Source organism: Centroberyx affinis, unplaced genomic scaffold, assembly GCF_046629955.1.
Source record: "Centroberyx affinis isolate AG114_WGS23_722 - 3 ecotype Tasmania unplaced genomic scaffold, CSIRO-AGI_Caff_v1 ptg009980l_1, whole genome shotgun sequence".
Lineage (NCBI taxonomy): Eukaryota > Metazoa > Chordata > Actinopteri > Beryciformes > Berycidae > Centroberyx > Centroberyx affinis.
The window spans coordinates 1-21,905 of record NW_027284706.1 but is presented as its reverse complement, the minus strand read 5'-3'; the positions used below and the strand labels follow the sequence as shown (position 1 = coordinate 21,905).

General features: G+C 40.6%; 1 protein-coding gene across 1 annotated transcript; it reads left to right on the top strand.

The window, feature by feature from the left end:
- The first annotated feature begins 3,872 nt into the window (after window positions 1-3,872).
- eno4 (enolase 4) lies at window positions 3,873-21,257 on the top strand. Its single transcript, XM_071514794.1, has 13 exons — window positions 3,873-4,049; window positions 6,051-6,179; window positions 8,719-8,906; window positions 11,616-11,752; window positions 13,949-14,118; window positions 14,225-14,353; window positions 14,626-14,694; window positions 15,263-15,418; window positions 15,562-15,687; window positions 18,134-18,308; window positions 18,917-18,978; window positions 20,368-20,485; window positions 21,166-21,257. Exons 1-13 carry the CDS (start codon window positions 3,873-3,875, stop codon window positions 21,255-21,257), a joined length of 1,728 nt encoding a protein of 575 aa, XP_071370895.1.
- Window positions 21,258-21,905: the final 648 nt, after the last annotated feature.

Sequence of the window (21,905 nt, the reverse complement as noted above, 5' to 3'; positions counted from 1 at the left end):
ACACACTGAAAGCTTTATGACCCATATTCTCATTTTCTACCGCCACAAGTATTTGTAACTCAAATACGTGTAATTGTGTATGAGAGAGAATTGTCCATTATCCCCCCCCCCCCCCCCCCCCCCCCCCAACAGGATTTGAAAGTCAAGAGTTCATTGTGGGCATAAACGCTTCCCCCTATGGGTGATTAAGGTCACAAACTCAGTCTGTGTATTTTCACATCATATATGTGGGGAAATAAAGCTTCAAATGGTCAATGGTTTAGGAGAATTATTTGTCCCGGCAAATGGTTTCATTAGAGGCTCATATTTGATTGCGCCGTGGCTCCAGGGAGACGCGCCGTGGATTTAAATACAAAAAATATATATATTTGTCAGTTGGGGTTTTTTGTGGTCTATACAGCAAAATCATAGCTTGTTCATATTCTGATGTCTGTGTGGAAGCTGTGAAAATATATAGACCTACCGGCTATACTGAGGCCGACACGTCCAGGAATTTAAAACGCTTTTATTTACGAGGAAGGCGCGTTATTGAACTCATAGGCCTTTAGGCTGCAGTGGGGGGGAAAAAAAGAAAAAGAGAAAAAAAAAAAAAAGCAATGCAACGGGGAAAAAAAAGTTCTGATATGTTATTCTGGATTAGGCCTACCTATATAATCAAGGTCATTAATATAGATACCAAGTTACCAAGTATTATTATTATTATGCTATAAATAGGCTCATCATAGATGTATCATTTGATACGCCTGATTTATTATTATTATTATTATTTGTAGTGGTGGTAGTAGTAGTAGCAGTGGTAGTGGTAGAATTATTAATTAATTCATTATTATTAGTATTATTAGTGTTAGTAGTATTGTGATCGTGGGTTTTAGTGTCCCATGATGGTCTAAATGCCGTTTCACAGGCTTTTCCACTCTGACAAGAATACAGTTCTTGTACTTCATATTTAGAATTTTTGGCATTAAAATGGTCAAATTGAACGATTTTGATCATTGCCACAAAATATTGGCTATCAGCAAATTCTATCCAAAATATCAGGTATTTAAAACCCCATATAGACCATATATTATTGTTTATTATTGTTATTATTATTATTATTATTATTATTATTATTGCCATTGTTATTATTGTCATTGTTATTATTATTATTATTATTATTATTATTACTGTTATTGAATTTAAACAATTTCTACAAGAGGGCCAAAAAGTGAATTACATCACCCTCTCATTTGCAGTGAGGAACCTCCAGGGTACAAACACCACCAACAATGGGTTAGTCTATACATAAAAACACATTAAAGGTGAGGGATTACATTACATGACATTATTACATTACTAACCGTCACATGATAACAACAAATACTTCAAATGGCTAAGGCCTACACTGTTAAAATAAAGTTGTTTCAAACCCCTTGTGTTACAAAAACCTTTTCAAATTCACCGTGTGTCGCCTATTCACTAACTTTGTATTCTTGTGCCGTTCTCTACACGCTTCTTCATTTGTTCCTGTGTACTTTTGTTGACAAATACTTATAAAGTTGGGAATTCAACCGGTCCTGTGACCTTGTGGCTGTCATTTCTGAGATTGAGTGTTTGTGAGTTCAATTCACAGCCGAGTAATAACTTGACACTCAACATAATGAAACTGCACCAGGGTTAAGGTCCTGCAAATAATGCCCCTCTGGGGGGTGGTGTGTGTGTGTGTGTGTGTGTGCGTTTGTGTGTCTATGTGTGTGTATGGGGAGGTTTGGGTTAGTATTGACTAGAGTTCGACTGACATATATAGATATGGGTTTTTGAAGGACAATACCAATATATTCCTATTGAAGATGGTGATAGCCAGTGATCTTTACATTTTTCCGTGTTCATGCCGAAAATGATAAGTATGACAATGTGTTTCTCCCAGAATTGGGTGGAAAACCTCTGAAACGGCATTTAGACCATCATGGGACACTAAAACTCTCCAGACTAATGAAATTCTTTTAGTGTTAGCTGCTAAGGCCGGGTGACCCCACCCCAATGGTAGAGGGAACTCTGGGAAGCGTTACTGCCTTTAAATGAAAAATGTATTTACGACAAACATTATTGAACAATTAAATAAATAAATGTGCAAAGAAACTAAAATGTCATGTCAGGTTTCCAGCCCTGTTGTTTCTGTATCTGTGGTCAGAGAGGAACCTCCATCATATCAGAGGTGGACGACACTGACTAGCTGATAATGAAAGGCCAATATTGGCCCCATATATCGATGTAACCCTAGTAGCCTATGTACTAGACTAATACGTAGGCCTACTATAAAAACTGACCTGATTCTGGGGTCCTGGTGCCTCAGTGGTCTAAGGCGTGGGCCATGTAACTGGGACGTCCTGGTTTCCAAATCCCCCTCTCCTGTCTCTCTCTCGACTTTGCCGTCCAATAAAGCAGAAATGCCATAAAAATAATCTTAAAAAAAAGACACTTGTTGGTACACTTCATACCAACAAGTGTCTTAAACTTCATAATTTATGAATTCCTTACCACTAAAAAGTGAATAGTTAGATATGTTTCCAAATTGAACAAAATGTTTTTTGGCTTTGTTAGCTAGCTAACTAGCAAGCAGGCTAATTTAGAAAAGCAACTACATGCTAGACACTGCTAATGCTTGGGTCTTACTATATACTTTAGCTAGTGTGCTAATGTAACAGTGTGACAGTGCTGGTTAGCTGACCAGATACTATGGTTAGTTTGCTAATAAGCTGACTTTACCTGACACTCTAGCTTGGCCCCCTGACACTTCCTTTTTTATTTTATAGGGGTGCCATATTAGCGGCACCCCTATAGGCCTATGTGACTATAATCATTACAATCAACATTACTTTATAGAGGTTACTTAGAGCAGTGGTTCTCAACGTGGGGTCCGGGGACCACCAGGGGTCCTTGGGGAGGGGGTTAAGTTAGCAGTTAGTTAACATGATTAGAGAATGTAGAAGAATGACTGTTTTGATCATAGTTTGACTGTTATCCCTCTACCTACAATACAGATATTCATGGAATTCTGGACAAAATCATTTCTAACAATAAAAAATATTCTCAGATTTGGGTCAGAGAGACAAAACCTCATCAAATGGGGGTCTGTGGCCCTAATGTGGACTAAATTAGGGGTCCTTGATAGGAAAAAAGGTTGAGAATCACTGACTTAGAGGTTAATAAAGTAATTTAATCTCAGTCAAATCTAACCGTTATAACCAGATTTTTATATGAGCATACTATTTAAACTATATAAATAGACTTTTTCTCCCTTTGTACTATGTATACATGCACTCAGCCTAGATCTACCTCACAAACACAACTGTCATAAATTATCATTTGGCTTTATGATGGTAATGATGGGCAGTCATCCAATTAAAATCCCTAATTAATTTTGTTTTGCTGTGGGTGACAAAGAAGACATGACATGCTCCTACAGGGGAAAAAAAATCTCAGCAGTTGTCAATTATATGGCAAGGTAAGGCATTCTCCATACCTTAGTACTTAGCCTAGTTTTTTTTTTTTAATCATTTTAATGGATATGAATGTGTATAAATACAATCACTATCAATCTATAGGCTATATTCATTTTTGGAAAGTTTTAAGCTCCCTCTCTCTTTTCAAAATAGCATCCAAACACTTCAGTAGGCTACAAAATCAAGCCATCTATCTGAAAAGCCATTACAATCACCGTTAAGAAAAATGTACAACTAAAGAAAAAACATAACAACAACACAACGTGCACTCCTGACGTCACCCTCAGTTGCCGGGCAACCACTGTACACTGTTACACCGCTCGTTTCCTAGGAAACATACCGACACAGAAACTACCGTTGAAGACTAGGGCCAGTGAAAACATCTTGACAATGTCTTATAAAGGACTTCTTCGCTGTGACAGTCGGCTGTCAAAAGAGGAACACGACTTCTACGAACTGAAAAATAAAGCTGCAGAATTTTACCAGGGAAACCGAGTCCCGCAGGAGATAGAGCGAGCCTTGAGTGACTTGTTCTTCCACAAGCCCGACGACATTTACGGCTACCTGGTATGAGCTGCTTTCATTTTGAATACACGTCAATTAAATTTATTTGAAGTCTGGCCAGTTTGAGCAGCAGCACGTATGCAAATGCTAGGTAAATAGCCACAGTAGTAACAGTAAGACATAACGTCTACCTAGCTTAGTTGAACTTACTAACAGCTCCCTAGCTAGCTATTTAGCTACTCCTAGCTTCAGGTACTAGTGCTGCCTTCAAGTGCTGTGGGAAATATCGTAATTACAAGCGGAGCGCACGTGAACCGCGCACGTGACAGTGAAATTGGCTGTTTGTGTGTGTTGTTGGAATGAAAACTTGCATTGCTTTGGACCTAGATTGCACGTGGTGTAGAGCTACCATTCTATGATACCCAAGTTGCCGAAATGTGATGTTTAGGGGGCAGCCTTGAGGGAAAATTGCGGCGAGCATAGAGGCAGTGTCGCTAATAGAGCTGAAGAATGTAGTAATCACAACCTCACCAAGGTTCTGGAGGTATTTCGGCCATTCAATTCTAGCACAACAATTTAAAAATAGCTTGGCTGTATGTGGTTCCACTTATTGAGAACGTAGGAGGCAAGAAAATGGATTTGCGTTTTGAAATAGAAGGAAAATGAGGGAAAAGGTACAAGACTGTGTACATTACAGCCTGACTACAAATTCTATAATTTAACTGCCACATTGGGATTAAGCATCTAGTGTTCTGGAAGAAACATAGACTGTGCAGTCAACAGTAACAACAATGGTGCAGTGTTTTGCACATGATCGCAATTTAGCAAGTTATTTTTGGCTTGACCTGACAAGCCTGGCTAGTTCATTATCTAGCTTCTACATACCATATACTACAGCATGACTACAGCTACACTGCTCTACGTGTGCAGATTTGTAATGATTTTCACCTGTGCCAAAAAAATGTTTTCATTATCCTTGCAGCAGGACATTACGGGTGTTGGCTTCAAATCAGACGCTGCCTAATGGGGCACACATCGCTTCTGTGGGAATCTAGCTAGGCTAGCTAGGCTTATGGGTATTGAAGTAGTTGTCATGGAAACCTCTGTACTTGATGGTGAAAAAGCTTTTTTCTCAAGACAAATTAATTCATAATCAACGATAGGGCTGGACGATATGGTTGAAATCAATATCACGATACTCATAAGGATTTTTTTCGATATCGATATATATGATGATATGGGTCACATAAGCGAAATCACGTTAAATAATCAAATTAATGTTCATCATATTGAACTGAATGGTAATATTTGGTGTGATGTCAAACTAAACTGAAATTTTCACATAGCCTAATATTCCTACCATACTTCATTTTGTCTGAGTTTCTAAATAAAATGATCTTGTTCTCATCAGTTCAGACAGCAGAATTGTGCGTCTCGATATCCCAAAATCACCATATCATCACAATATAAACCCACTGAAAGACGATAAACGATAATATTGAATTATCATCCAGCCCTAATCAATGATGAAATTAAATAGCTAAGCTATTAAATTGCATGAAACATCTACTGTGAACTCCAGAAGTAGGATTTGGTTTAGTAGGACGTAATGCTTGATGATTTGGCTCAATGTTCTTATTGCATTGCATGTGAAACAACAACTGCTGGTTGAGGTCCAGGCAACCAGGTTGTATTTGTGGGTATTTTCAGACTGAATGAACAACTAAAAAAATACTTTTTGTTCATTGTCCCTGAATTTCAGCTTGGACAAAAGCAATTTAGCTGATTATTACTATATTCATAAGGTAGACATTTGTATGTCAAGCATTTTTCATTATTTCTCTATGTGATGGATCTAAATTACTCTGCAAATTACTATGCATTATGTGGTTTGCTAAATAACTTTATGTAATCAAGGGCATGAGCTATCAAACCAGCCTTGAATCATCCTGCTCCTGCTTCAGAGCTAAAAGACACACATGGTTGTTTTTCTCTACTAATTTCCCCTTGGAGTTCAAGAGAAAATGGACCTCACTGTGTTTTCATCATTAAATGTCACTCTAGGCAAATTACTTTACAAAACTGTCCGCGCCACCAAGGATAAGCAAACTAAAGGGAAAGGAGGTTTACGACGCAAGAGGACAGCTATCCATTCAGGCAGAGGTCTTCTGCATCATCAGAAATGAAGAAAAGGTAACTCATGAGTCATATTTTTTACTTTTTTTTGGTTTCATGCTGCAGACACTACCTTTCTTTCTCACTGTGGTGGAAAAAATTAACACTAGACCAGTATGTAGTCTATTTATTATATTGCCATTTATAGTATATGATGACTAACAATTGAGATTACAGCCTACCAAACTATACTTGGCCTGTTGCTGACACATGCTCATCTGGCAGATTCCGGATACTCAATCCAATGTACGCATTCAGCGGAAGTAATTAACAAATAATGGTGTAAAGGAGGAGATCTGATTCATTAGCGGCACGCTGACGTTTTGAAGGAGGCTCTGATGTGAAGAGGCAGCTTGGGGCAACAAGCGAGCAATAAGGGTAGCAATCAGAAGACAGCCCGCGACCTTTGACCCTTGCCATTTCAGCTTTTACAGTATCACACAGGCCAAGCAAAATGAGATGTGACACCATGAACCGGGGGCACGGTGAGGTCACTGCGGGCAGACACCTAGGGCCTGATAACCACCTCTCAACCTCCTTTTACTCCTCCGCATCTCATTAGAGATTAGATGCAAATCAAAATACTGCTCAAATCTTCCCACCTATAAGGAGCCAGATGCACAACACAGGAAGGCAAGCGCGTAAAATACGATTTGAATAAAACCTACAATGCCAAAAACAGTTCAAATTCAAAGATAGGATAGAGAGGAGTTCTTTTGGGTTTTGGTGCGCGAAGGAATTTGGTTTGGGAAGGGAGTCCCAACAAGCAAAACATTTACTCAGCGTTCTTCATGCAGCTTGGTGTGCCACTCCCTGATGAACGCCACAGCATGGCTGAAATGCACTGGTGATGCTTTTAATATGTTCTTTTGACCTAGCCGTTTGACTTGAAGTAGCTAAAGTAACTGCTGATCCTCACAAACATGTTTTGCTGAGACCAGAGCTCCCCCTCTCTCTTTCTTTCTCTTTCTCTCAAATAAGAAGAAGAAAGAAAAAACAAAATGCGACGGGGCAGCGACTTCTCCAAGCCGCGCTCTCGGAATCGCGGCCCCCCGAATCGGGCCCCCGTTTGCGGACTCAGCGCTGACCGTAATCCGTCGTGACAGCAAACAGTGACGCTAGTGGTCCGACCTAAAGGAGGAGAGAGGGATGAAGAGAGGGGGGATGGAGACGGAGAGAAAGAGGAGGGGAAAATGGAGAGAGAGCAGACATTAACTCATATTCTCACCCCCCCCCCCCTCCAACCACACTGGCGGCTCCAGGTCAGGAGTATGTGACTGTGTTGGCAAATGCAGCAGCAGCAGTGCTTGGGCTCATCACAGTCTGGGCCGGGGGTTTGTTTTGGCAGGGTAGCTATGTGCAAAAAAAATGCAAACACGCCTTTATCTCACTGCACTACCTTACTGTAATAATTGGCTTGGTTCACACATTGGGTCCTGCCACAAGGCTTTTGCTATCTGTTGATGTGCTTTGACCTATTACTCCATCTGTGACATTAAAACTGGGCTTGGACCGATACGGGCTTTTGGAGGCCGATGTTGATATTTTGTGTTGATTTTCAAGCCAAAAACCCCCCCAAAAAATACAGAAAATTAGAAGTATTCAGTGTTTCCACCAGAATTGTATTCTTGTCAGGGTGGAAAAGTGTCTCAAACAGCATTTAGACCTAGGGCTGGGCAATATAACGATATTATATCGATATCGTGATATGAGACTAGATATCGTCTTAGATTTTGGATATCGTAATATCGTGATATGGCATAAGTGTTGTCTTTTCCTGGTTTTAAAGGCTGCATTACAGTAAAGTGATGTCATTTTCTGAACTTACCAGACTGTTCTAGCTGTTCTATTATTTGCCTTTACCCACTTAGTCATTATATCCACATTACTGATGATTATTTATCAAAAATCTCGTGTAAATATTTTGTGAAAGCACCTATGGTCATCCCTACAATATTGTCGCAATATCGATATTGAGGTAGGCTATTTGGTCAAAAATATTGTGATATTTAATTTTGTCCATATCGCCCAGCCCTACTTAGACCCTCACAGGAAAACTCTCTATTGAAACCCAGGATGATGATCATAGAAATAAGAATAAAAACATATTCGGCAGATCCAAATGTCTCATTAGAATCAGTTCAGATTAAGGGCTTCCCATAGACAACCAGTGTAGGACTGATCAATACAATACATATGTATATAATCAATCAAACTGCATCATATGAGAGGTGGACCACACTGACTGGACCAGATTGGATTTTTAATGAAAGGTCAATATATCCGTCTAAGGCTCATTACAGCCCCCACTCCAGTTAACTGTCCTATGCTAACTTTACATTCAAAACAAAAAAATCTCCCCTTGTTTTAGCCCATATGTGAGCAGATATGACGCCATATTCTGTATATATATATATATTTACCTCTGAAGTGGTTTTGGGCTATGGTGTTGTGAACCTTACTGCTACCCCCACCATAACATCTATAAAAACTGCAAGGATCTTGTGGCGAATAGCTTGTCCTTGCCCACTAGTTCTTTTCTTGTCTCGGTGTTCAGAGGCTTTCCTCGGCAGCCATTTCCAGCGACTGCGGGCACCCTAAGGAGACTTCGCCGGACGCGAGTGCAAAGAATAAGGAGAGGGCAGACCATGTGACGACCGCTCTCCAGTGGATCAATGAACCTCTGAGCGAAATGCTGAAGGGCCTCAATCCCTGTGACCAGACAGGAGTCGACCAAATACTCAGGTACTGTATGTTGGAGTCTTTTTCTAGTCATGGAGGAGTTTGGTCGCTGGAGGCATATCAGATTGAAAAAGGGCCCCGCAATTATGAGAACAGCACTATGACTTATTTCTTCATATATACATTATGAGCTATATTTTATAGTTTTGTACTGTAATTCAATCTGACAGTGATGATGCATGTGCACTGTGACCTATGTCAAAAGCCTGAAAAAAGCTCCTGTACATAAATGGCGCACAATTAGATATTTCACTTTAAAGCTACAACATGTAACTTTTCACCTTGAGGCGGGAAGTGTATTGTCAGTCCTGCCCTCCTCCCCCTCAGTCGGTCAGCACTTGTCTCTCGTCTTAGTGAGCTGTCAACCTTGAAGCAGCATCTAGCCTGAGACTGAGGTAACCGGCGTCTGTAAAGCCTCCACCGGAGTTTAAGAAGCAGATGGAGAACGCAGCCGATCTGCAATGAGAAAAAGCAACGCTGATGCTCACCATGTTTTTGAATGTTTAGCTTGCTATTTCTTTTCTAACTGCTTTCCTCCATTGTTGTTGTTGCTGTGACTTCCCTGCTCTGTAGCCGCTAGCCTCACCTTGATAGCCACAACCAGCTCACCGCAGGCCGTGTCCATACAACACACCCCAAAGGCGTATTATTTTTCCCCAAAGTGACAGTGAAAAGCCTATTTGAAGCAAACAAGGAGATTTGGGCATGAACACACAGAGTGATAATGTAGAATATGTCCAATTACTGTTGTTGCAGTGTAAAAAAGAAATGTTGCATATTGCAGCTTTAACAGATGGTGCAGCCTCTAGTGCCAAGGCTTGTATGCCCAGAGCATTCACATTAGATTTAAGATTTAAGAGGGGACAACCAAGGTGCTCCTCCAAAATGGCAGCTTAAGGCCATGAGGATCACACGACATTCAGCACGGACCAGGGATTCGAGAGGCCACTGGGTTAGGAAGGTGGGGGGTGGGGGGGTGGGGTAGTAGCCAGGTAGAGGGGGTAAAGCAGGGGGTGAGTTTAGCTTAGTTCAAGTCTACTGGATACTCAGCAAACATGCATTTTTAAAATAGAAACTCAATGCTACCATGTAAACATCACATCCAATTACATTTACATGCATGTGGGCTCACACAGGGTACTGTGCTTTTGATTGGGGCTAGACCGATATATATCAGAGCGGTTACTGAACTTTTATTGAATATCAGATATCAAACAATCATGCCATCCACCTCTGATACGATGGAGGTTTCTCCCTGACCACAGCTACAGAAAAATAGTCTGAAAAACCCGACATAACTTTTTAGTTTCTCAGCAGATTTGATTTAGTTGTCTAATTGACCGCTAAAATTAATTCTTCATTTATAGGCAGTAATGTATCCCAGAGTTTCTCTACCATTGAATAGGTGTGGTGGGTGCTGCTAACACTAAAATAATTTCATTAGTCTGGGATTCAATGGGGAGTTTTAGTGTCCCATGATGGTCCAAATGTTGTTTCAGATGCTTTTTCACCCTGTCAATAATACAATTCAGGGGAAACACTGAAAACTTGTAATTTTTGGTCAAATTTAAAGATGCTGAATATCGGTCCAAAATATCAACTATCTGTGGCTTTGATACAAAAGTAATGGTCTTAAAAACGTCATATCAGTTGAACCCTACTCTTGATAGTCACTACGGCTATATTTGTGGCTGCTTACTGATTTAATACTGCATTAGGGAAACTGCATGCTGGGAGAGACGCCCCCTGCCCCCAGGACTCTCCCAGGACGCCAGCGTCTAGCCCACTGTACTGAATAGCCCCCGTCACATCACTTAATATCTCATTAAAAATACCATTGGTTTATGAATGTACGGTAGAAATGCATAAACTCAGCTGCTCTGCATGATTTTTGTCAGCAATGATTTGGAATGCAGTCCTATAAATTATAAACAGACAAACAAACATAAATAAATAAGGCGGTTCTATGTTTGTACGTTAAGATCCAATGGGGTCAAATGTAGCTGTGCGTTGACCTTCTGGAGTGGGGTCATGCAGAGGTTAAAGCTTTGCACTTGCTTGCCAATTGTCACAGCCTATCATATCATCACAGTGCACTGGGCTTCTCTTATTGGTCGCTTTGGCTCCATCTCCCATGAACCAACAGAGGTGCTTGATGAGTTACTGTGCATCACTGTGGCTTGAGGGAGCAAACTGTGCCATAATTATTGCAACGCCTTTCTTGGATATTGGATTTTGGTGTTTGGAAAGTCACAGAAAAACACTAACAGTGGAAGTATTTAGGTTATAGAATAATTAGTAATTCGTAATTAGCATACACTATAAGGCTGCATCCTTAGGCAACAGCATCTAGGACTAAATTGACATTCACCTACTGCAATCTAGTCTAGATTCCAGGCTGCAGATGGATGCATGTTTCTAGTTGGAAATAGGAATCTGTGGCATTTCTACATGAAATATACAAGTCTTGTGACTACTTTAGGGCCTCTATACATTTTACATGAATACAGTTGAGATGCATACAGTGCCGCAAGCGATCTTCAAAACCCTCTTTTTACGAGTGCCAGAAATACACTATTCCACATTCATTCAGCGTCATATTTTAACTTGGCCCCATTAACCCAATGCTGGATGGAGGGCAGGCAGAGAGCCTTGGTTTCCTGATTAGCCTCGGCCTTCTGAGCTGTGACTGTGTCTGTGGCATCTGGGCAGCGATTTCTTCATGGCTCGCTACCTGGAGGAGAAGGACGTCAGGGAGAAGGAGGAGAATCACGCAGCCAGCGAGCCTGAGGTAGAGCCTCCCACTCCACCGCCTGCACAGACTAAAGAGAAGAAGAGCGGTGATAAAGGTAGGACAGCGACTAGTCATGCAACAATACTGGCTAAAATTGGGCGTCGGTATCAGAATTTCCCCAATACTAAAATCCAGCACCAAAATCCTTGTATATATGTGTAACACGGCAGAAATCATACCGAAGCAACTTGATTTTTTGCTGTATTCACACATAGTAGGATCTTAGAACTCTTAGAAGAGTATGTCTGAATTTCCCACCTGGGAGACATGTGGCAGATGCTATTTAAAGAGTTGTTTCCTGTATGAGGGACAAGCAACTCTATGCGGAAGACTTGGGTTGAAACCTCTATGGTCCAATGCATTTGTGTCCATGGATAATATCCGTTCTGGTCTCTATGCTGGGATGGAGGGGAAGACAAGGTGGTTTAACCTTGTCTTCCCCTCCATCCCTCTATTGTTGGATGATAGAAAAAAAGATTTTGGTCCAGAGTCACTAAGATTGTGTCACGAAGGCAATCGGTATTGTCTCAGTTGCTTGAGCTAAGAGTGCAGAGTTCTGGTCTTATTCACAAAGAAATGTATGCACGCTGTGGTGCAAATAAGCCCTTTAAAAGAGCACTAGACAGGCAAATAGTCCCTTCATCACCAATCGCAAGCCCAAATTCAGCATTGAGACTAATCCACCAAGGCTGGCACCCTTGCTTCCTAAAGCCCCTTTATAATTGGAGCGTTCTCCGATCTGATCTGAGATTCTAGGATGGACTGACTTGCTCCCTTGCTGGGTTTGCGAAGTGTTCGGGAATTAGGTGATTTAATCTCTGGTGAATTCTCGATTTGCATGACCTCAGCTGCAAATAAATGTTATTGGGGCAAAATAATTAGATTTACATATAATTTACATATGTATGACCACGACAGACTAGCGCTATTTGGCAACTTTCCACTCATTGTGGACACTGTGGTCATTAGTGCACACTCCCTGCACAAACCTGAGCCACTCCTGGATTCACCTCATGATGATTTTTGATGACGATTTTTCTTCATCTCTTATGCTACCGTTGCACTCCTTGTAAGACACTCTGAATAAAGGCCCATTCACATCTAGACCGATAACTATAAAAGATAACTATAAAACAATAAACTAAATCATTCTAAGTAAATAGAACATCCGTTTTCCCGTTACAATAACTATATAAACATCCAAAATGATAACTCAGAGAACTTGAATGGATAGAACGGTCCTTCCACTATTTTCGGGTTAGTTGCTATGGTGACAACACAAATCCGGGCATTCAGGCAGTTAAGTGCGTCACACTTGCTTGAGAACTGTGCAGATGAGTCTGTTTTACGAGTGCTTAGCAAACTGTCTAAACTCAATGGAAAGCTGACGTTTGCGATGAGGCTAACTAAGCATTATCAAAGATTGTCCTTTTGCGAGGTCTTCTCGTCAAAATCAGCATATTAACAAACCTAGCTGGTAAGCATAATCAACTTAACTTAAAACGGCCCCTTAAATGCTATAAACTAACGTAGCTTAGCCTACCTTTAGTGGAGAAGAAAAGTTAGCATTCGCTAACTTTAAACAGCTAACGGGCATCGTCTAAAACAACTATAACCTGCACTTCTACTCACTGTGCATAGATGTCAAAACTTTTGACCAACTTAAAAAGACAGCAGTAACTTGTAAAAGACAAAAGACAGACATGAGTGACAACTTAACTCAGCTGCAATGCCAGTTTTCCACTGCTATGGTCCTTGCTACAAAACCTCGCGCCTCAGCGACTTGCTGAAAATGGGTTCATACGGAGTCCAATGGTACACATAAAAATGTCTGCCACTGCCACCATCCAGGAATGTTGATTTGAATGGCAAAGACCTTTCTATCCACTCAAGTTCTGGGTGATAACTATAACAATATTTTTGGTTCAATCTCAAATTTTTTTGAATGCGAGAAAACATTTTCAACCAATCAACTTAAAGTTGTAAGAAAGAAGTGGGCGGTGCTCCAGTGACGCTTTATCTGCTGAGGAACTGATCACAGATATCGATGTAGTGTGAATGCTGCAGCAACAAGGTATCTTTACAGTTATCTTTATAGTTATCATTCTAGATTTGAATGGGCCTTAAGAGTGTCACCTAAAAGCCCAAAATGTGAATTTAGACTCTCCATGTGTCACGTGAATCTCCTGAAGTCGCATTTCAACACTGCCGCGTTGACCCTGGTCTTTGCTTTTGCTTTATTGTCTCCCAGGAAAAAAGGGCACCAGTGTAGAGAAGCCAATTCCTCCGCGAGAGCCACCGGAACCGGTGCTGCCTGGAAGCTTGGCCGTCGGCTCTGTGTCCCTGGCTGTGGCCAAGACTGGGGCAAAAATACACGGCGTCCCACTGTACAAACACATCGCAACTCTGAAGAGCCAAGAGGTTATGTTCAGCACAGAGTCCACACATTCATGTAGTCGTAGACACACACACAAACATTCCAACAGTTGAGGGTGACATGTAATGTGTCCTTTACAATTTGATTCAGGTTCAAACAGAGTTCCACGTTCCTGTGTCCTTGGTAACTTTGCTGAGCTGCGGCAAGACGTCTCCGGGAAAACTCAATTTACTGGAGGAAATCATCCTGATCCCCAAAACAGGACAACAAGTCAAAGAAGTACTAAACACTCTCCACCACAACATCTTTTCAGCCCTTGTCCTTCTCTATGCAGCTGTGAAATGCGCTTTCTCTCTTTGGCCAACTTTTACGTCGATAGTTGGCATAGGCTTAAAGTTATTGTTCTTTGTGTGAGTTTTCTCAAGGTGAGGCCGACAAACACCTTCCTCTGTTGTCGGTATGATACGGTACATTGCCGGCGAAGCACCTGAATTCTTCCATGTTCAATATTCGCCGTAAGGTTTAAAAAACATACTGAACTTCTTCAACAGATCATCACAATGGCCCTCGAGTTGCAAAAGGAGATGATGAGAATAATGAACACTTCGTCAAAAGCCGGGGTGAGGGACATTTCCATTTATTCACTGTAGGAAAGGAACTAGGGAAGGAGGAGTTCACAGAGAATGTAAAAGGTGGAGGATTCACAGCTTTCCTAACAGACACATACTAACTTGAAAAAAGGGGCATTTGTATTTGATTTTCATGGCTAATTAATTAACTCAAAGGTATGCGGGCTTGTAGTTATGTAGAAATGATTATTAAAGCATTGAATACTGCACAATATCACTGAATACTTCTATTCAAGTTTTCCTTTCATGCAGTATTTGTCGTGTATACACAGAGTATTCCTACTTCATTGTTCAGCGACCCCTAGCACTTTCATTCATAAGGTGAACAATGGATGAGGGTGAGCAGAACACACTCATGTTCTAATAACCTTGCGTCGGCAACTGTGTCTCTTTCAAACCTCTGAATACTCATCCACTGTGTCATTCACATACAGCATCAAGCTAACCCTACTTTTGCCACAAAATATGTTTCCAGGGAGAAGACGTGTTTAAAAAAAAACAAAAAAACCTTGTAGGTGAATGTGTTCCTTACGATCGAGGCGTGATTTTTTGCTCCCAGGCGGCTCCGTCTGACGCGGGAGCGCTCGTCGTCGGGTACGAGCGACCCGAGCAGCCTCTGGATCTGATTGCCGAAGCTTGCGGCAACCTTGGACTGGCACTTGGAACAGACATTCATTTGGCAGTAAACTGTGCCGCTCATGAGCTAATGGACTATGTAAGTTGAGGAAAGGTACGCTCTTCAGTCCTTGCGCAAATCAAAGCGATTACATATGTTCAACCCGCAAAGACGGACACAAGGCGATAGGGAGGTAAGAAGTAGAAGAGAATTTGATGTTTTTTGTCTTTTCTTCTTCCCAGTCTAAAGGAAAGTATGATGTGGCGACAGGAGGTCTCAAGTCTCCCGATGAATTAGTGGATACGTATCAAGCCCTGATCAGTAAATACCCGGCAGTGGTGGCCTTGATCGATCCGCTGAGGAGAGAGGTAAGTTCAGAACGCCGCCATTCTTCCACAGCCGTTCAAGGTCTTGACTTCATCATCTCTAGTTTCACTTGCCTGCTGAGGCCACCTGAAGGAAGCAACACTGGATGAGTTCCATTGCAGTTTCTATTCTGGCACTCGCTGTAAATCAATCTACGGTAAGAGAGCGCATGTCGAAAATGTAAATGCGCTGACAATGGAGAAAGGGAAAGAAAATTCCCTTTAACTTGGTTTCAACTGGCTGCTTCTTACTTTTACTGAATTGAGTGGTGGAGGTTTAGGTCATTGATGCATAAAGTAGTTCCTCTGTGCCCTGAAGGAAATGTTTAAATGGTAACACTTTACAATAAGGGTACATTAATTAAGGGTTAGTTAATGCTTAATAAGCATTAACTAACCCTTAATTAACAGTTAACTAATGTGTCTGTGTCTTTATTAATGGTGTTCATGTTAACTAAGGTATTACTTTATACATTATTTAATAGTCATCTTTATAAACTATTAAATAATGTATAAATTAGTACCTTAGTTAACATGAACACCATTAGTAAATTACACATTAGTTAACTGTTAATTAAGGATTATTAAGCATTAACTAACCCTTAACTTAGTGTACCCTTATTGTGAAGTGTTACCATTTAAAATCCACTATTTAGCATGTAATGCGTTAAGGATGGGACGATATGTTTATCTCACGATACGATACGCGATATGGGGTTCACGATTCAATACAACTACGATATGTAACAAATAAACGTTTATTTCTGAGCCACAAATGCAATGGCATTGGCTCGCTAAAATGTAATTACACACTGCAAATAATATAATTTCACTGGAGAGCTTGTGAAATTGTGATGGGCAAGCCGTCTCATTTGTGATTACTACAGTAGAATAAAATGTAGCTATTATCACGATTAATTTTTCTGCCCCACGATACGTATTGTCACATTTTTATATAGCGATGTATTGAATTTCAATATATTGTCCCATCCTTATAATGGGTATTTATCATCAACTGAAATTACAAAAGTACACGAATAATCCAGTAATCTATAATTTAATAATATAATAAACATAATTTAATAAACATAAATGCTCCTTTTTAGCAGTTATTTTCCAGTTCAACCATTTTTTAGCAGTCGCTGGAATGAACTGACACTGACCCTTGACACCAGACTGACTCGGCAATACAAGCTGATAGTCACATATAAAGAGATTATCTCACGACCATTCAACCACGCTCTCTGCAGCCCGACCAGCTGAGCTTAGGTATTAAGCCATGTACCTAGTTATGTATAAGATGGAACAGAAGGTCATGCACACTCTTCACAAAAAGGGTTCTACATAGCACCAGAAAATGGTTCTTTATGTTTGCATCATAGCAGAACCCTTTATGGTGTTTAAAGTTAAGTAAAGTCCAAGAGTGTAACTGTGTGAATCTTGAGGACTTCAATACCCAGAAATCCTGTACGGTGAGGTCAGTAAACTGCACACAGCACGCTCATGTTTACCAACCCGGCCGGTCTGTGATGCTTTACCAAAGGAAACCAAAGAGACAAGAGAGGCAAAAGATCCAACTTTTGTGAGTCCAGCTTTCTCTGGACGGAGTGCCGCTCACTGCTGTGTAGGAGACAGTTTGGACAGTTTTTCACTCTTAAGTTTGGATTTGTCACTTCCTTGTGGAGAAGATTTCCCACCAGTGACCATACCAGAATTGAAAGCTGCAATAAGCGATTTTCTGAGCGATTTTCCACTAGAGGGTGACAGAAATCATTTGTAAATAAAGCACAGCAAAGCTACTGCACTACGGAAGCCCCTAAAGACAAACCTAGCAAAGCACCGTGCATAAAGGCTAATCGCTAAGCTAACCGTAGCTATGGAGAAGTGTCACCGGTTACCAGTCTCTCTTTGCCAGATCTTTCTCCCGCTGAAGGTCACATGTCCCGCAATGACAAGTGAAGAGGTAGATAGCAAGTTTACTAGTTTAACAAGTTTACTCGCTCACTTCAACCACTCCGCCATTCCGAGAATTTTTTTCAGGAATGGGAGGGGGAGAGCGCCGCTTTTAAACAGCGAGGGAGGAGACAAGATAATTTTAACTGAATGGGTTGGACCAGAATTTGACAACAAGCTTTAGAAAAGAGGTGAAAACAGCAACACTGCTGGCTGCTGTGTGGATATTGGTTTATATCATTATGTCTCAATGAAATCTCCACATAGCACGTTAGTATCAGGATTGTTTATAAGGTCTGATATCGCTTATTGCAGATTTAATTGTATAAATAATAGGGTGAATCTACAGCGCCTCAATTAGTGGAGATGGGACGCTCTTCTCTGTTGATTTTTGAAAACTGATTTACCAGTTTTTTTAGTTATTAGGGCTCTATATTGAACCAAAGAACCCTTGAAGAACCCCCCTTTTTCTGTGTGTGTTTGTTCTCTCTGTAAGGATGTGGACCAGTGGGAGAAGCTGAGCAGTGCGATTGGAGGCTCATGCTCGCTGCTCTCTGACATCACCTCCAAGCCACAGGCCCCGCCCCTTCCGGGGGTCAGAGGTCACGTCCTGAAACAAACCAATGAGACATCAATCAGCGACTTGATCCGCATCACCGCAGAGCTCCAAGGTAACAGATCCACTGTTCCATTCAGCTTTCAGATGGTAAATACTACTAGGAAATACTGTTCACTCAGCTTAAAATGACCAAAATCCTGATCAGGAGCCAAAGTCTCCGAAAAACTTCAATGATGGCGCCTTGACAGCTAGTTTGAATGTGTAAACACTTCCTGTGGCTGCTTGAAATCATGAATATTTTCCATCAGCAGGGTTTATTCCTAACCCGTGTCAATCTGCAACACCACCTCATGAAATTTACAATTTGCTAATTTCTACTTTTTAAAGTCACGATGAAAGAAAAAAAAAACTTTGTCACCTCATTAGCTAATTTTCCATGTCATAATATACACCTATTGAACAATAAATGCCAAAAGATATTCAACGTTTTTATTTTCTGGTATATTTTTTTAAAATTCCATTACTTTTAACAGCATCTTTTAGTGGCTAATTCATGGTGCACCACATTAAGTCCCGCCCCTATATCCTGTTTCAACAGGAAATACATTGAATTCCAGAAGCATGATGCTCTCAAATTGCTGTGACTTTAAACGTATGATTGATGGATAAGAAAGTGTGTGTATGTGTGTGTGTGTGTCCATTCTTTCGTTGGATCGCCAGGTGCAGTGATAATGGGGACAACATGCAGTGAGCCCTGCAGTGATGACTCTCTCTCAGATGTGGTGAGCCTCATCCACGCTTTCTTTCTTTCTTTCTTTCCTTCCGTCTTTTCAGCTCCATGTCATTTGTCTCCTCAGAGCATAGTAGTGCATCTATTCACAACGTTGTGCTTGTTTAGCAGTTTCTCAGAGCGGAAAACCTTCACCGTTCCAATGCAGCAGCTAATTGCAGTAATAATGCGTTCTGAGTGTCACAGTCCACCTACTGTTTTTCAACTGGTGTACTGATATAACAATTTTAGCTGTGAATGTCTGCTCTCACCACAATAAAGTAACTAGAGTTTGACTGGTGTGGGTTTTTGGAGAAGGAAAGCAATATTTTATGCCGATATTCAATCTTAAAATTTGACCATTTTCATGCCAAAAAAATCTGAGTATTCAGAATTTGATTTTGGGAGGGTGGAAAAAGCCTCTGAAACAACAATTAGTAGGGATGGAACACGATACTCAATATGAGGTTCATAATTCAATACAATCACGATACGATGTAATAAATAGAAGTTCAATGACAACAAAGTTTGACTGCAGAATTCTGTTTATTTCTGAGCCACAAATCTTTCTAGCGATGGTATTGGCTCGTTAGAATGTAAACAATTTAAAAATATCATGACAAAGTGTAAATAATATAATTTGGATGGAGAGCTTGTGAAACTGTGATGGTCAAGCGTCTCATTTGTGATTACTACAGAATAAAATGGAGCGAATATCAAGATTCATTTTTCTGCCCCACGATACGTATTGTCACATTTTTGTATTGCGATATATTGAATTTCAATATATCGTCCCATCCCTAGCATTTAGCATCATGCTAAATAGCATTCATTGAAACTCTTCCAAATGAAATTCTTTTAGCTAGTTTGGCAGGTCATTAAAGTGATAATCCTCAACCATTTCCTTTTAATAAATGTCTATTTTGCAACCGTGAAAGCTTTTATATTTGCTGTTCAATATGCTGGGTAGCTCTTTCCTGGGAAAAATCCTCTGGCGCACAGGAAGTGATGCGTTTTGTTTGGAATAAACAGAAGAACTGGGTAGTTAGCATGAGCAGTGATAGCCACCACGGCTGAACGGACAAAGAAAAGAGCGCCACCTACAGAAACTCAACCTTCAACAACAGAAAATCCAAGCTCCGCCCACACTGTTTGATTGACAGTGACCGCTTTGTGTCAAAGATGTCAACAAAATCCCCCCCCAAAAAAACGAGGAACTCGAGGATTACCACGTTAAGACAAACCCATCAGTCAAACCCAAGTGACAATCCCTCATCTCTCCCTCTCTGTCTCTTTTTCCTTCCCCTTGGTGGCGTCACACACCTTCGCTCAGCGCTCTGTAACGCCTCCTTCTCACCGTCTGTTGCCCTTCTTCTTCTTCTTCTTCTTTTTTCCCCCTCAGGCCGTTGGGCTGGGCATGGGCTATGTCAAACTGGGAGGTCTGAGCGGCGGTGAGAGGCTGACTAAATACAACCGACTGATTTCTATAGAGGAAGAACTGGCCCAACAGGGAATCCTGGGTATGTTTTTTTTTTTTTTTTTTTTTTACCCCTCCCCTGTCTTTTTTTTTTTAAGCTGGGTAGAGAGAAAAAGGAGGCTAGACAAAGCCACAGAGAGAGAGAGAGAGAGAGGGAGAGAGAGGTAGTAATGCCTGGGCTTGTGAGAACACATCTCACCCTGTCTCTCTGCTTTGGATGTGAAAGGAAACTGTGTGTCAGGAATCATACAAGTGTGTGTTTGTGTGTGTATGGTGGGGTGGAAGAATGAAAAAAAAAAAGAAAAAGAAAAAAAAACCTACCTTGGATCTGTTAATTGGCCACCTAATTACTCTCCCATCCACCCTTCCTCAAAAAAAAAAAAAAAAAAAAAAAAAAGAAAGGGACAGAGACATTGGACAATGACTGAAAGGCGAGTTCGTGTTTGTATGAAATCAACTGCCGACAAAAAGTTTGTTTATTTTGCGTGTTTACTGGTATCGTGTGGAGTGTGTGTTCCCGTTCGGTGGAATACAGTAGATGAAAGCGATGGACAGAAATAGAAAATGTGACTGAGGTGGAGTGAAAGGCTTAATGTGCTTCAACTGTAGCAGGCAGGCAGCAACGCGGGTTTCAATCCAGTCATCTGAGGCTTATGTGCTCCCCTTTCAAAAAAAGCTTTTGTTGTCCATTCAGCTTATTTGCCCATCTTGTCTTGTCCGCAGCCTCCGAGGAGAAGCGCACCCCCCGGCTGTTTGGCGGAAAACCAGAAGAGCAGTCAGCTACTCCAGACGATATCCTCCGAGATGCGGATTAAAGGAGTATCCTGTATTTCTTTTTTACTGCCTGGTCACATGTTCTGTTTGTTTGACGGCTAATATTATCGTCACATTTAAAAAAAAAAAAAAAAAAAAAAAAAAGGTTACTTTAGGGAACACATATAAACTATTAACTATGGGTTTTCCCTCAATAGTTTAATAATTTCACTTAATATGTGATACTAGCACCTTATAAGCCCCATATAAGCCTGATTCATGTGACACAACTTCCTCACTGACTGCTATAAGCACTAATTAGGAGGGAAAACTCATAGTTAATGGTCTATACTTGTAGAATAGTGCAGAATAAGATGCTAATAAGTGGTTTGTAATGAATAATAATGAATCATACACTAATAATATGTATGTTAATAAGCAACCTATTAATAGTTAATGTGTTCCCTAATCTAAACTGTTACCATAAAAAATTTGGGAGATTTTAAAATCTCAATTTCAGTGATGCCACATTATATTTTCCTTTCACAATAAAAACCCTCAGTTATCGCCTCATTGCAAATGCAGGTCAGGATTTTCCCTCAGAAAACCAAACTGAGTTGATTATACACAAAGTGCGTTAATGTCGCATTAATATATTTGTTATATATATAAAAAATACAAAAAAAATGGTGGAAAAAAATAAAGATGAA